This window comes from Austrofundulus limnaeus, unplaced genomic scaffold (assembly GCF_001266775.1).
Source record: "Austrofundulus limnaeus strain Quisiro unplaced genomic scaffold, Austrofundulus_limnaeus-1.0 Scaffold39, whole genome shotgun sequence".
In the NCBI taxonomy this organism is placed as follows: domain Eukaryota; kingdom Metazoa; phylum Chordata; class Actinopteri; order Cyprinodontiformes; family Rivulidae; genus Austrofundulus; species Austrofundulus limnaeus.
In genome coordinates this window covers 1,443,532-1,460,497 of record NW_013952441.1, presented here as the reverse complement: position 1 = coordinate 1,460,497, position 16,966 = coordinate 1,443,532, and the positions used below count along the sequence as shown (strand labels likewise).

The window sequence follows — 16,966 nt, the reverse complement described above, 5'->3', positions numbered from 1 at the left end:
TGTTTTTATCATCCTGCAGGCTCTGAGAGAAAGTTAATTTGAAGCTAAAATTTGTTTTTAATAAAAATCGTTTGATTACTCTAAAGCAAAATGAGGGAAAATCTGTGTCAATTACAGACATTCTGTTCACGTGAGCAGCTGTCAGTCAGCACCTGTCATCCTCCAGACACATGAAGGAGTGAGTGTTTGAACCAATCACTTTTGTTGGCATTGATCAGCTGACTGATTTAAATACATCTTAACATTCATGAGGTACTTTACATTGACTGTTTATGGTTGAGTGTGGGCGTGTAGAGGGTAGAACCTGAGGTGGGACCTCGTGCGCAAACTCTGACGTGCGGCTGTGATTTATAAAGGAAAGATGCGCAGAAACATGCATACGTACGGTTTTATAAATCTGAAATTTTTTTTGGCGTACGCCATTTCCGCCTTTTGGCCGTACGTTCACTTTCAGTATGGTTTCCACGCAATCCTTTATAAATGAGACCCCTGGTCCCAAAAGGCGTTTCTAGTCCCTACCTGTCGTTTCGCGCCTCAGCATGGCTGCCTAAAAACGCTGCAGGATTTCTCAAACATGCATGCATGAGCAAAGCAAGGCTTTGGGCATGTTTTTTATGAGAGTATAACATTATAACATGATATAAAACTCAAAAAAGTTGATTTTACATGATATTGCCCCTTTAAAGTAAAACCATAAATAGCTTAAAGATTTGAATAGTCATTAAATAAAGGGTCTCTAACACAATCAAATTGAAAGAAGTTCATAAGCATGGATTGTACATGGACAAGGTGAATGCAAGCTGTTTTATGTATTTACTGTTTGTCTTCTGTGCAGCGTGGAACTGGACTTCAAGCTGCAGGAGGACAAGCTACAGCCGCTAATGAAGAGGCTTTGCCCTACAGAGGACGCGCACTTCCCTCCCCTGCCTTACCCCCAGGAGGCCTTCACTTCCACCCCAAAACGAAAGTCCAAAGCCGAGTCCAAGAAGCACGCCCGCTGGAAACTTTGGTTCCTGTGAGAACCACAGGGCCGCCTCCAGACCCTGCAACGCACGCACAGGATTTTAAAAATCCATCTGGTTTTTCGTCTTTTTCCCTCCCTTGTTTCATCTCATCTTTCTGGATTTTGTAAAAGCTGGTATCCAGTTTTACGGGGAGCTCAACATCTGGATACCCGGAGATGGCAGGATGTGAAAAGGAAGTGCGGATTGCATGGATAATTCATGCCAAATCAAAATGGAATCCATCCCATTTTCAAGCGATTTCTCCGAGTGAAGTGTGAAAATACCAACAGGGAAACATACTGGAAGATCAGCACGGCGAGGAGGCGTATTCAACTCCTGCTGTCTCTTTGCAGATTTATTTTTATAGCTGATGTCGACGTGGTCCTGCTCTACGGTGACGGTGCAGGATCCGGCCATGTTTCTATTCACATCTTGGGATTTTAATTCTCGGCCTCCAGGAGAGGTTGGCAGTCCGGCACTAAAGCTCCATCAACAGCATATCACTGTACTGTAAAGCACAATTAACACTGTTCAGGATTTCTTCAGAGTCATCAGAAAAAAATGAACTATTTTGGCTATTAATATGTATCCATGACAGATTGAAGACTTTTATATCGAGCTAAAGAAAAGAAAGGACAACATGTGAGGTGGTTTTTTGGGGGGGATTTGATGATATTTCTTCTTTCCACTGATAAACTGTCTCCTTAAAACATCTGAATTTGAAGAAAAGAATGAATAAATACCACTTATTTTCTTATTAATTTATGAAAACTTAAACTCCGCTGTACTTTTTTTCTATATAAATATATATCTACATATATGACTAARTTTATTAGAGATATATTTCAGTTGAGTTAAAGAGAGGTCTGTACTTTCTTCATCATGCATCAAATACCACAGCTCATGCATTTATTGAATCCCAATAATTTTGGATGCAAACTACAGAGACAGGCATAAAACCATGTCAAACAAACAAAGAAATGACAAAAGAATCGCTGCGATTGTTAACGCTGCAGCATCCTGCACCGGCTACTTCGGTAACAGCCAGTCAAAAACCAAGCCTAAAAGACTGAATGTGCCAGCTCTGATCACAAGCAGGGCCTCTACGGTGCAGGGTGGCAGGCGCACAGCCTTGCATGCTTTTTATCCTGGGATTTTGCAGTATATTTTCTAGCTTTTCAAAAAAAAAACCTTTGGACGAGAACTGCTAATTTTTCATTTTATTGTAGGCTTCTGCTTGTCTTTTAGAATCGATTCAATTTATTTAGTAAAACCATACAGGGTGCAAAGACTGTACAGCMAAAATGCTACGAGCATTTACTAAATATATATTACATAGCAACAAATAGGGCTAATACTGTTAGATACAATGAAATCAAGTAGCTAAAGGTAAACAAGATTAAGCAGACAATTCTCCCTGGAACAGCAAACAAGACACTTTAAAGCCAAAAAGCACTGCCCTAAAAAAGGAAATGTGCCAACGTTGTGTCAAGAGAATATCTAAAAAACATAATAATAATAAAAAAATACGACGATAAAAAAAAGTACTAGTCATCTTTGGTTTAATCTCCACAGGCTTAAAACGCGCTGCATTCTGTCGATTACCTGTAACTCGTCTGTTCACTTTTTGTACACGCTGATTTCTTTCTGTGGTTACACTGTAGCATCAAGAGAGACGTAGATGTTTATCTGTATCCCTGAAGAAGTGCAATTGATTTATTATGTGCAATACTGTCTTTTATACTGTTTTCTAAAGAAAAGGGGAAAAAAACTATTTCATAATTACAAAAACTGAAAAAATAAAAATCGAACATCCACACAGATCACAACATTTGAAATTTGAGTGTCATTTGCAGACAGCTGAACAGTCAAACAGGCACATACGTGAAATCCAATAACTATGCATTCTCAGATCACTTCCAATGTATCAAACAGCAGAACATTTACAGTTTCAATGCTAAAACAGTTAAAATCCTTGAATGCGGAGGTTCAGACTAAAATATTATAGTAAGAAATGAAGTTGCAGCATTTTGATCACGATAATGGCATTCACCTATTACCTTTACCCACTTCTTCCTTTCAGGGTCACTGGTGCCCATATCCAGCAGTCGCAGTGCGAGGGGCGGCGGACAACCTGGACAAGTCCCAAGTCCATCACAGAGAGACACATAGAGACAAACAGTCACTCTCTCACTCACACCTAGGGACAATGTCGAGTTATCAATTAACCTAAAAGTCATGTTTTTGGTCTGTGGGAGGAAGCCGGAGTACCCCGGAGAAAACCCACGCCTGCACGGAGAGAACATGCAAACTCTACTCAGAAAGGTCCCTGAGCAGGGGATGCACAATCAAAATGAAATGTGTTGTGAGCTATTCTCACCTACTACTACAGAGAAACTTAACATCTTTAAATCTGATTGAGTTCCCGACACGTTTGTGTTGGCTGGTGCTGATTAGCTGTGGCAACAATCTTAAAATGACTCCAAACTATAATCAGCTGTAGATGTTCATCCAGTGGTGACTGAGTGTTTCATTAAAATCTGTTGAGTTGTTCAGGAGAACTTTTGCTAAAAAAAAATAAACAAACATGGCTGAGTCTCAGCCGCTCCGAGTTACAACCAGATATCTGTAAAACTGAGTAAAAAACATATTTAGGTTTTATAAGGTCTGTCGGCTGTGGCGGCCATCTTAAAATATGCTGCCTCCAAAAGTCAATCAGATTGTAAATGAACATTCCAGTGATTTTTTTCCTGAAAGTTTAATTAAAATCTGTTCAGTGATTCATGAAGTACAAAGCTTACAGTCAAAGGTGACTAAAGAGTTATTTGCAAAGTTTTAAACAAAGATTAATGTTTAGTGTGTTAGACATCAGTCTCAGACAAATCTTTGATTAATATCTGTAAAAGAACAAAGGCAAACAAAATACTGTCCACCTTTGCCTTTTATAGTAATAATTACACATAGTATGGGATGTAAATAATCATAAAAATTGAGCCATTAAAAGGTTCTTGGTTCCTTCCACTCCGTTTATTTTGCATGAAAAGCCTGAAAAGTCAAAGCTCAAACCTTGAGTAACTTAACTACCTGTGCGTGGATAAACAGCTGCACCAGTTGGACGTTCTGCAACTTGATTAAACAAACACCGTAAAACATAAATTGTAGAACATAGTTTGAATGTTTTTATAAGGTGAAATACAGAAGGTTAGAACCAGTTTTTTTTTATGTAAAAACAGTTGGCTTCTCTTTGAAGTGGCGGGGCGGCACAGAACGAGAGCAGAATACAGCAGAGGGGATGAGCAGCACAGAGTCTGTCTGCTGCACAGAATCATCTCCTGCCTCAGTAATGCACTTGGACCAGGAACTAAGAGACGAGCTGAGGACAAAGCTCTGAGCAGATGCCCCCCAGAGATGCAGAGACATCGTCGCAGAGACGCGTGAGGCAGCGTGGCTGGAGGGCAACACCATCCCCAACCCCCCACACTCACCCACAGAAAGGCTGTCTCCGTGGGGCTTCCCTTTAAGTGGATGTTTAAAGCCCAGTGTGAGGGTGGTACAAACATGACATCCAGTGCAGCTTAACATCTTGTTGTCTTTTAAACACAGTCCTTCGTGGTTTAGTCTGAGTGGTTTTCATACAACAGGGTCGCAAATCTCCCACGAGCTGTTGCAGGATGGAGGGGGGGAAAATAAAAAGCAAAGAAGCACTCAGTCAGGTTTAGCAAAATATAGTAAGAAGTCGTCCAGTGAGCAATTTTATATATTTATACACACACACACACACACACACACATGTTTGAGGCATTATGATGCATCACCATATCTCACTATGCTTCTGTGAGCTCTGCAGCAGTCTGGCCAGCAGGAGAAACGGACGGGGGAGGGAGCGCGAGGCAGAAGGATGTGAAAAGAAACACTTAGACAAAAACAGATAGAAACTTATAAAAAAAAGGGAGAGGATCTGAGAGACATGCAAAACAGGAAGGGAGTTTGACGTAAAGAGGCGAAACTGGGATGTGGCTGTTCAGCAGTGCAGTCAGCGAGCGCATGCAGCAGAGAAACAGCTCTAACCCCCTACAACCAGTCAGCCCCATATTGTCAATCAATAACACAGGGTCCTTCCCCTGCAGCTTTGCACTCTGCTCCTTCTGCACACTGCAGCGAAGTCATCGGGGGAACTCCACAGGACTGCAGTTTACCACCAACAAAACACGTTCTTCACTAGCGTCTAAGTTAACAAAAAGCAACAGATTTTTGAGAAAATAATCTTTCAATTTCTAGTCTAGTCTGTTAGGTATACTCTAGGAAAAATCCAGCCTTCTGACACAACAGACTCATAAGAACTTTACTATCGCCTGTTGACACCTGTAAAGGTCTCACCAATTTTTTGAACAGATTTAAAAGAAAAAAACTTTCAGAAAGTAATCATTGGGAGTAGGGCTGGGCAAAATCGGATCATGAGCAATTAATCAGCAGAAAAATTGTCGCTGATTAATAGTTGGCACATTCCATAGTAGTCTGCTCGGCGCTCCTCTTCTAATGGATCGCCTTAGCCTGGCCATTGCCTTCCTACTCAATTCCGCTTGATTCTAATCTGTCTCTTTCTCTGCTCAGTTTGRTGGTCTATCTCCAAAAGACAAGGATTTCTCCAGTAGATTTTGAATCGGGCCAACCAGTGAACAGAATGAGGAGTTGTGAACGATGACGTTGATTATCTGCCCCACTTTAATTTGCCTGTAGTTTAGCAATGGCAGCAGAGGAAGTGAATGAAGTCATTCAGTCCGTGTTGACAAGACTTCCAAATTGAATTAAATTTGTCTCACAAAGCCTGCATCACTCATTTACTGCCATCTTCGGCTCCGTACTTCTCTCTTCCCAGTAGGGGATGGTTGTTTACAGTACACACAATTTTCGGTTAGCTTCTTAGCTTAGCTTCTTTCACGTTTGAGCTGACACACTACATATATCACGGTCAAGCGTTAGCGATTGGATAAAATCAGATCCAATTGTTGTAAATTTCAGCAGAGGCTATGCCTCCAGCAAGCTATCATTTTCAATAGCTGAGAGTCCAGACCTTCTGTACCCTAGCCTGGTTTTTATCAGGCTAGGATCACCTATTTCCTCATCAAAGTCCTCACTTTTCTCTCAGACATTCTCTGCCTTTGACCTCCCCTCTTCTCTCAGAAATGGTTCAGATCGGTCCATCAGTGTCCGCAGCACCACAATCACAAATTGCCACATTATTTTAATTTAAAAACGCTAAAACAGACTAAACGCTAAAAGTACTACGTACACACAAACAATAAAATCCAAACACGCTAAACAAAATCTTATAAATCTCTGATCTAATCACAGTCCTGCTCTTGCTGCGTTTCCATCATCACCAAACTTCATTCAGCTTTCGAATCTCTTTATTTTCTTCTTCCTGTCGATTTTTTTGGTGCTTCTCAAATACTTCCAAGCATCAGTCAGAAAAAAGGGTCAGGGATTTTTTGTTTGTTTGTCAGGGTTGGCGGTAGACCAGCGAGTGGATTGAGTTGTTTTTTTCCACAAATCTGCCCGCCATTCGCTGCCTCCCACTGCAAAGTGTTTATGACGAACATAAAAAAAAGTTTATTTGACTTAACACAATTTATAAAGTAGTGCATGGTTTAAAGTCTCTACTTTTGACACAAATTGAAACAGATCCTTTACCGTTGGAGCCATTTAAATCGGTCATGTGACTAGGACGTGCCGGCATCCAGGGATTAATCGTTATCAGCTAAAAGCCACAAATAATCATTATTAATTTTTAGCCAATACTGCCCATCCCTAATTGGGTGTAATTGATGTATACAGCTGATTCAAGAGGGCCGTCACAGCGAACTCAAAAATGGCTACAACTCAGTGAATTTTAAAATTACTGAGTTCAAATTGTGTGTGGAAATTAGTGCTGTACCAAACAATTATTTTCTAATCRATTAATCTAACGATTATTTTTTCGATTAATCGATTATTCTAACAACAAATCTATAAGTTATTCTGATGTGAGTGCACTGGAAATTTAAAATGTTTTCATCAAATTAACAAGAACAGTTCTTTAATATTGTAATATTTTCTGTAATTGTAATATTATTGTAATTGTAATATTTTCATGAAAAACTCACCACTCTTATGCAAATATGGTCGCAATGATGCTTTTAGGTACCGAAATGGAATTGCATGAACATTCACCTGGTGGTTATGTARTACAGCGAATCGATAATAAAAAATCTGCGTCGACAACTTTACATAATCTACGTCGATTATTTCTACTAATCGGTGCAGCCCTATTTGTGTCGTCCACGGCCTACCCCAGTTACCACTACTGTGCATGTGTGTCAAGGACAGAAAGGCAGATGTGGCAGTGGAAGGTGTCAAAGCAGTTTGGAGAGAAAAACAAATTAAAGAACAAAAAAAAGAAAAAGGTTAATCGATTATTAAATTAGTCATCGATTATTTTAATAATCGATTAGTTGTCGATTAATCGATTGATTGGTGCAGCCCTAGTGGAAATAGCTGAGAGGCTAACAGATCAATAAAATTTACTCGAATATTGCATGCGAGTTCACCAAAAATGTTTTAATACAACGGCTACAACTCTGTCGTTTCTCAACAGAAGAGTTTAAGACTCAACGGGCAGCACACGTTCCTCCAACAAATGCTAGGTCTTTAAATAGGTTAGTCTCGTTTGCGGACATCTAGGAAATATGAAGCACAGTTCTGCAGGACAGTGATTACTATTCCTGAGCTTCTGCAGGYTCATCCAGGCACAAACCAGAGGAAGTGTTATTCAAGGACATGAAGGGAAAACTTGAGCCGGACCAGGCGACGTCTTTCCGCGGCTCTCCTGATGGAAATATATTCGAAAAGAGTCGCTTCAACCTGCGCACGAGGGTGGACGTGAATACAAAGGGGCAGTCGTGGCAGGACGTCCAATGAATCAAATGTGTGACGATGCTGTGTCTACGTTGCTAACAGGCGCAGCACTGCAGTGACAACGCGCGACAAAGCCAACGTCGTCACTGCGATCGCTCGCTCATCAACATTCTGCGCCCGCCGCTGCGAGTGGCAGAGCTGGGGGGGGAAGCGCGAAGGAGCAGAAAGTTAATGCATAAATCTAAATGTAAGAGGCTGCCACTCAGGGGAACAAGGTCGGCGGTTGGCTGCGGTGGTGTGTGAGCAGCAGCAGCAGCGCACCATGTGCCTGCAGAGTAGGCAGCAGCAGCAGCAGCCCTCTGATTAGAAACCTGACACGTCGTGCTGCAATAACTGGCTCCCAAAGCTTGAAAAAAAAAAAAAAGCAACACCCCCTAGTAGTAGCTGAGACTGACTCTAATGTATACTGTGAGTGCTACCTGGTTGCGCAACATTTATGTTTAAACATTTGGCATTAACTATTGGTTAACTAATAGTTGTCTAAATGCAGCTCACGTTACGAGTACAGTACTATACAAAAGTGTTCCAGAAGGGTAACACCATGGGCTTTGATGTGACCTCTAACTCCCATTMCATAAAAGAACACTAATGCAAAATATAATTTAGGTACTGGGAAATGCCAAGGCAGTCAAGTACATTGACTCAGATGCTTTAAAGGCAGCAGCTGACAAAAGACAGGGGTCAAAAGAGACGGGGGGAAAAAAGCTGTGCATAAGAGAATAAAGTAAGGTAGAGGGCAGAGGCAGCATTTGTATACAAAGCAGATCGTCTCAATAAGGGCCACAGGGAGTCAGAGGTAAGAGTAGTTTCATTAACTGGAAAGGACGCTGGTCGTCGACGGTGTCATTCAGCGGCCGCCGCTGCAAGCTGAGAAGAGATTTTCACCAACACCGCAGGAGAACGTTGAAATAGATGCACTTAGTATAATTCAACAGTAATACAGCAGAGAGGAGACATGCACACATGGGCCTTCATCTTGACAAGCTTTCAGACAAAAATGGAAGTCGAGCTCCATATCTGAAATACATGATCAAAACAAACCCTCTGCAGAGGAAAAAATAACAGAGGACGGGAAAAATGGCAGAAGATGAAGGCTGAGCTGTAAAGACAGCTGATCTTGGTTTTAACAAGAGATCCGCYGAAGAACAAGCTGGATTTTTTTTTCCTCTTCCAAAGATCTATTCACCAAAACGTTTTGAACACAAATAAAACAGTCTGGATGTCTGACATCAGTATAAACAGACTAGAGTGAGTGGGAGTCCTGACTGAAACCCCTCCAAGCGGCTGGCTGAGATAAAAAATTAGGCAGCAGGGCGGCCTCGGCTCAACTCGTGGCTTCATTAGGTTTACATTATTCAGCGTGATGCACACAAGCAATCCGTTACACAACAGAGGGCTTCCCAGCAAAAGAATTAGCTCAGTGCAATGCTGGAATTCCTGTAGACACTTTAAGAGACAAACAGCTACAGATCTTTTACAATCTATTTTCCTAAACTGAAGACTTAGAGCTCCTTAAGACTGCTTACCTCCCACTGTCGTCCGCTTAAACCATTCTATATTACACCTGTACATAGGTACCTATTAATGAATATTTCATTCATTATTGTGGAGTGTAGTTTATGWTGACAACCCAAGATTAATATGAGGCTCTTTTAGAAGACGCCCCGTACCGTAAGTGACGCATGTTCTGACCACCTTGGTCCGTTCAGAAGACACCCGGAGGCAGAGAGGCAGGACTGAAACTCCTCGTCTCTGTACCTTCCAGCAAGGTAACGACAAAAACACTRAGCCAGCAAGCTCCTCACTCTACGTAAAAAGGAAATAAATACAAACTTTATAAGCACAAAGACTGGCTAAAAKTATGCAGCAGCGAGGATACAACTGCGATAAGAGTTATTTTGAAATTTAAAACCTTAGAAAGATGTATTAAATTTTGCGGAACACAAGTTGCACTTTTTATACAGTTTGGTTGGTCCTGCGACTTTTAATTCGAAGCAACTTATCTGTGGTTTTTCCCTCTTTGTGATGCATTTTTTTTGACTGTTGCKTTTAGTTCAYASTGACTGACRTGAACCAAGGAGTAAACATTACCTTCTGCAGCAGTGAGAGGGCGCTTCAGGCTTGTGACAACTCAGGTTCATGTTGTTCTGCTACCAGTTGAAAAAAATTAGCAGCAGGGGGGGAAGTTTGGAGTGTGTGAGAAACTTGAGGAACTCACAGAAGTYACTCTTACTGCACTTAAGAAAATGAAGAAAGCTGATTGCATGATGCGGAACGGGATTGGTGAACTTACCGTAACTTGCTTGTTGGAATGCATTGGGCCGAGCTAGTTGCTTGTGCAGAGACGATTCGATGTAGGCGCCGGCGGGAATCCAAATATTTCAAACGCACGAATCTGATTTTGTTGTATTTGCCACACAACTATAATGGACTAGACTGAACAGAAGATAGTATAGGAGCATCCAGCAGTATGATGCTAATGACGAGGGGGCAGGACGACTGAGGACGGTAAGCTAATGTTAGCTTGTTGTTGGCAACTTGTTTTTTGGTATCTTGCTGTGAATATTGTTTAGTTAAATTAGTGTAAAAAAATGTTAGTCCATGCAAACGATTTGCGTTAAGTTAATCTCATCTGTGTCATATGTCTGTAAATTAATTAATTAAGGCTATTCAGCACCCGTGGAGGTTTGTCCTGTGTTATTCTGTTATTCCAGATAAAATCTCTGTTCTGATCGAATTAGTCAGGTGCAACTTATCAATGTTTTCTTTCCTCTTCATGACGCATTTTATGTCTGATGCCACTTATAGTCCGGAAAATATGGTGCTTGGCTGTTTTTTGACATCTGCAACATAATATGGAGTGATTCTGCGACTCATCAGCAGCTTGAGCGACAGCAACAAGCTTGAGCGACAGCAACACATCAGAGCAGTCGAGATTTTTCCCACGCATCTTTTAATGCCTCACTCAATGTTTTCGGAAAGCACATGTGAGCTTGGTAAAAGAACGTCTCCGTCCATGACTTCCGAACTGCYCCTCTACCGGTACGGTCATCTGAAAGAGCCTTTAAATTTTTAAAGACAACATGAGACTATACCCAGTTGTAATGAAAAGGTAAAACAAACCGAAGTGTATTTTCATGGCTCTAAATAAAGATGTGATATTTACGGGACTTTTTAGATTCACAAAAATCTATAAAACCAGCATCGTATCAGGCAGACAGCATGTTTACACAGTGACTGATAAGTACATTAACTGCTATCAAGCTCCAGCTGGGAGTGACTGAAAGAAGGATGCTCATGGCAACAGCACGGGTGTACACTGATCACATTACAGCACACTGCATCAGATGTGTACTAATAAGTGAAGATCAAACATGCAAACAAGGAAACTATATTTAATTTTTTTTAAAAAGCCAGCAGAGGTAAAACACAAACAAGTGTCTGAAAAAAGACAGGAGCAAATCAAAGCCACTTTAAGGTGAGAATTAAAAAGCAATCTGTAAATGATGGTTTTGGATTTGCTGTTTCGGGCTCCCGGGAGTTGAACTTGTAGTTTACAGACTTCTAAAAATCTGAGTGTGCTCATGTGTGTGCGTCTAGGAGTGTAAATTTTGGAAAAGGAAGAGGGTATCGAGCCGTGGTCGTGCTGCTGACGCTTGCAGGGAGGCTGACAAACTTACGATGTGAGGAGAATCTCGGCCCATGGAGATGACGGTCCTGTTAATCGTCCTCAGCAGCTGCTCCATGATGATCTGCACGTGCCACTGGGTGGGACCCTGCAACCATTACAGAGCCACGTGATGTTGGGGAAGACGGGAGAAAATAATGATACGAGTAAAATAAAAGCAGAAAAGAAAATTCTATACATATAAGAGGAATTTGCAATGCTTTAAAACAACTAATCATCTTAAGACACACTTCTCTTGCTTTTATTTAAACTGTTTCTGGTTAAACCAGATGCAAAAGAGCAGCTGGTATTTTTTAATCTCCTCAGTTTGTCTGTAGGGCTGTGTCGAGGCAATCAAAAAGGCAGGCAAACCTTTTCCAATATCAAAGGCTGAGTTCTGCAACAGGTGTTTTCAGAAAACTGCCTGACTTGTGTGATCTTGTCACAGATAGCCCCTAGTTTCTGTTTTGTTTTGTTTTGACTCTGTGAAGACCTTGGCTTCACTGATTCRCCAGACAGATATGAAAGAGAGAGTAAGCCTGTGAGCGGAAGCAGCTATTTGGGGTGCAGCAGGAGGAGGGAGTGTAAAGGCAGGAACAAGTGGGAGTGGGAGATAATCCTTGCAGAGAGTGGAGTGTAGGAGGCCGGAGCGCACTGATCAATGATGAGCGTCTGAGAGGGCCTAGGGGAGGACATCAGGAGTCTGGGCCAGGAAGACACACTCCAAACAGCTCAGTATTGGTGAAAGTGTGTGCCAGCATAAGCATGTGAAGYTCCAGGAGAAGGTAGATTTTTTTTGCTCTTGTCTTTTAAGCCACAGTTTTAACTAAGATCATCAAATGATGAGAAATGATGGAGTTATGGCATTTTGGTTAAATTTTAAAATAACATTATGTACAAAAGGTTTTGTTGGACTAAAAATAAATCTAAAATGACACACTGTACAGTAACTTTTCACTGAGGTACATCAAAATGTGCTCCTTTCTTTTAAGTGTTGCTGTTGGGTACCCTTCTGTTTCTTCTACAGGGAAATAAAAGCAGCGTTTCGTACCACATCCTTCCTGTAAAGCACCTCCAGGATGTCACTGAGCAGCTGGCAGCAAGCCTTCGGCTCCTCCCGCATCTCCAGGTGGAACTTCAGCTGCTCCGTCATMAGCGGCAGAAGGATCTCACGGCAATCTGCAGGGATGCCCCCCACCCAAAAAAACAACAACACAGACATTCACTCGATGACAGATCACACACAGCGGTAACAGCAGATGGTTTTGACACAGCCGTCGCAGATGCACAGAGCTTTTAGTGCCTCTTTATTCTAAGCGGATTCAATTAAAATGATTCTTTTATTTAAACAATGTTGAGTAAATAAGAAATAAACATTTAATAAACACTTGAGTTTCCTTCAGAGAGTGACTGGGCTCAGACGTAGAATAAGACTGATTGGATGGATGGATGGATGGATGGATGGATGGATGGATGGATGGATGGATGGATGGATGGATGGATGGATGGATGGATGATGGGGTGACTGGACGGATGGATGCACGGGGTGACTGGACGGATGGATGCACTGATGGATGGATGCACAGGGTGACTGGATGGATGGATGGATGCACGAGGTGGATAGATGGATGGATGGATGGATGGATGGATGGATGGATGGGCAGGTGGGCTGATGCACGGTGGATGGATGGATGGATGGATGGATGGATGGATGGATGGATGAAAAACAAAAGTACACTAAAGTCCACTGAAGTCAAATGAATTCAGGCTCTTTCTTCCAGATAATGTTTCTGCTTTAAGATTCAAAAACAAGCTGGGACAAAATAAAATATGAAGCCCAACAACAACAATAAACACAGACGATCCTCCGTACTGCTCAGGGCTAAATAATAAACTGATGGATGAAAAGCAGAAGGAATAGAATAAACTTTAAGGAACTTGTTGAAACATACCCTGAGGTAACAAACACAAACCCAGGCACCGCTTTTCTGAACTGCATGTCTAATGAAGATGGATTAAAATGTTTAGAWAACAACAAAATCTGTGTTTAAAACTTTTCCCTTAACTATTTGAATCAACTGTTAGCAACATATCTCAATGACCAATGAAAGGKTATATTATTAAATTTCAAAACACAATAAATAGATGTCCATCTACAACTGGCTGYCTTTTGAAGTTAACCCAATTCAAGACGGCTGCCACCTTAAATAAAAATGTCTAACTCAGCCAGTTTTACAGACGTTTGGTTAAAATTTGGTGTGGTAGTAGCTGACAGTTGTTCACAACACATACTTCAAGCACTAACAGATCATCTGAGATATAGCAGGAGTTTGGGCAGGTTTAGAAGGCAAATAGCTTTTCTTCAAGGAATGYTATGCCTCTAACCTTTAATAAAGTGTCTCCAAATTGGAGCTGAGCTTCATACTAATGTGGAGATGAGAAATTTATCCAGCAATTAGACACCTTCATCATCGTTTTGGCACAACTTGCAAACACGTATCCACAACAAAGACAAGTGGAGCTGTTCRGAGCACCGGGGCACGGAGCCATTGTTGAGCCTGAGCAACAGGATAATCCGTAGCTACGCCGCAGAAAAAAATAAATAAATTAAAAAATCAACCTCCTCCTGCTGTTCAGCAGTCCATTCACAAGCATCAGGGGAGGCTTGCCCSTCCACAATTATAGCAATAGATCAATAGTAATGGCCAGAGGACCACGCACTGAGCACTGCCCTTCAATAGCGACACACTAAACGGGCTAAAGCACCAATTGGACAATTTTATGTTTCAAAAGTATGAAAGCGGTGGATCATTAAACTGAAAGCGGTGACATTTACACCGTGTTGTGTTCAATATTAGCCATTACTGAAAACAGGACAAACTTCCCATTATGCCCAGTTCCAGCTCCCTTTCATTACTTATTGCCTACATGAGTGCTGATGTAAAATGATGAGCTTAGAAACCTGCCTTTCAAGTGGAGAAATGACGTCCACTTCCTGTGTGCTAATTGGTTGCTCCCCTGCTGGCTTAATTACAACCTCTGTTAAACTGCTGTCAGTTACCACCAGAGCAAAACAGGTGAGTCTTGTTTTCTCAAATAAACACCTTTATGACTCAAAGTAATAACGCCTCTTCTAAATCTTTGTAATAAGTTCAATATGTTGAAAGTTCACTAGAGTTTTTAAGGTCTTCTCATGYTGAGAAGTGTCAGAGTTATCTACATTCAGTGATTACTTTCTGCATGTTTCATTCATCTAAAGTCTTACAATCTTTTTTTCTAGAAAAAGTATTTCTGATCTTGTTTTGAGACTGATATACTAAGCAAGTGTATCGATATTCTAAAGCCCTGTATCGATTTTTTATTACGTTTAAAACAACTTTCCTGCCAGCCGTTCATTTTTATGTTGTAGTTCAGCCTCTGACTGCTAGGTGGCTGCAGTGAGCCAGCCATTTGGCTCCTCTACCTCTTGAGCGCCACAGAGTAAGGGTAGCATTAGCATTGTGAGTAACCATTAGCTTCATGCTCCGATAGTTGAATCTGAGCGGAAAAGACCGACACCCTCTGCCTTCTAAGCTGAGGTAAGGTTACGAACATTTACTTATTTGTCAGAATGTCTGTATTTTAAGCCAAATTAAGTGTCTTGTGCGSTCTTTTGTTGTTCACCGACTTTAGTTTGTTAGTTTGTTTGACAAAGTGCAGCGTGAAAGCAAACGACACCAACTGAAAATGTAAACACATCTTGCAATTTTGGTTGCCATCTGAACCGAGTATACCTGACTATCATTTGTGAATATGACCTTAGTTTGATGGCTAATTTTTGCAGTGCAGTAATTCATGAGATATTTTGCTAACAGACAGATACATGAGTGCACACACAGACAAAGGCATGCCTTTCAGCAGAAGGCAATWTAAAGTAAAAGATACAGCATGGAACATCGGTAATCTGAATAGATAAGTTTTTTTTTCTTTCTTAAAACATCAGTCCAGGGTTTTTCTGACAGAAAGGATATTTAACTCCTTGACAAAACGAGAAAAATTCCGTCTCTGCTTCATCATTGACCTTTACAGAAGCCTCATGCAGGACTGGCAGGTGGTGTGTGATTGCCTATATTTCTGAACCGTGAGTAAAATTTCATGCACTGAAAAACTGTGAGTACAATTACCCTGTGTGTGTGTGCGTGTGTGTGTGTGCGTGCGTGCGCTCTCACCGTGATGAGTAAAGAGGTCGCTGTGGACGATGTCAATCAGACAGTCTAGTTTCTGTTTCACCAGGCGACCCTGAGGGACTTTCAGGATGAACTCGGTGAAAAGCTTGCTGTGGAGACAGAAGGAGGAAAAGGTCAAACAGATCAGACGTCTCACCCTGGATGACTGTTTCCAATCATCATCCAAAAAGCATTCCACAAAGTAAGACCTAGACTTCCAGAACATAGAACTGACTGAAATAAACAGCACTTGTTACGACACTAATGTAAAGTTGATACATCTGGATCACAGCTGCTAAAAATCTCTCCTCTAGCTCATRAGGCATGATTCACCCAACATCAAATCAGATCAAATCAGAAAAATTAAAACAGTTCGGACATTAAAAGTTGCATTTGCGTTTGTAAATTCACATAAAACTGGTTGTTTTCTCTGCCTCAAAGAGACTGTGTGCTCATTACACAGGAGCAGAGGCTCATGGAAGTGAGGGAGTGTTTTGGCACGAGATGAAATGCTCCTCATCCCAGAGGCTTCGATCTGCTTGCCTCCAGCGCAGGGTCTTGGTGAGGCTGGTGTTCGCAACGAGAACAGCTGATACCACCTTTGCTCAGGCATCATAAAGTCAAGCCTGCGATTTATATTCGAGTTGACGATTTGTGTGCACCACGTTTCACAATTACTGCTAGAATCCAAAATGTTCCCTCATTTTCACMATAAAACTACAATAATAAAAATACTGACCTGTGATTTTAAAACATCCTATTCCTGCAAAATTTATTTTTACTGAAACTAAAATCAAAGCCAGTTAAGCTTTTATTTTTCTTTCTTACATTTAGAGATTAAATACTTTGTGCAACACATATAGGTGCATCTTAGAATTAACTAACACAAGTGAGCCCTGCCTATAACATCAACTCTACTTTGTATATGCTTCCTTTAGGTAAAGTTATTAATCAGCATGGGATAAATTTCCATTGTTACGCTGATGATACTCAGTTATATTTATCCATGAAAGAATCCAACCAGTTACTTAAACTTCAAGCATGTCTTAATGACATAAAAACATGGATGACTCTTCATCTTCTGCTTCTAAACTCAGATAAGACAGAGGTTATGGTTTTTGGACCTGAACATCTTA

At 41.1% G+C, this 16,966-nt stretch overlaps 2 protein-coding genes across 2 annotated transcripts in view; one reads left to right on the top strand and one right to left on the bottom strand.

The window, feature by feature from the left end:
- insyn2a (inhibitory synaptic factor 2A) overlaps nucleotides 1-1,827 on the top strand; it is a 41,068-nt gene extending 39,241 nt beyond the window's left edge. The window contains exon 4 of the mRNA XM_014007053.1: nucleotides 836-1,827. Within this exon, the coding sequence (XP_013862507.1) occupies nucleotides 836-1,019 (184 nt within the window). The 3' untranslated portion in view covers nucleotides 1,020-1,827. The remainder of the gene's footprint in view (nucleotides 1-835) is intronic.
- Nucleotides 1-16,966, bottom strand: part of dock1 (dedicator of cytokinesis 1) — a 242,473-nt gene that overhangs the window by 140,221 nt on the left and 85,286 nt on the right. The window contains exons 25-27 of the mRNA XM_014007051.1: nucleotides 15,834-15,940; nucleotides 12,677-12,804; nucleotides 11,639-11,734 (exon numbers count right to left, since the gene is read on the bottom strand). Of these exons, the coding sequence (XP_013862505.1) occupies nucleotides 11,639-11,734; nucleotides 12,677-12,804; nucleotides 15,834-15,940 (331 nt within the window). The remainder of the gene's footprint in view (nucleotides 1-11,638; nucleotides 11,735-12,676; nucleotides 12,805-15,833; nucleotides 15,941-16,966) is intronic.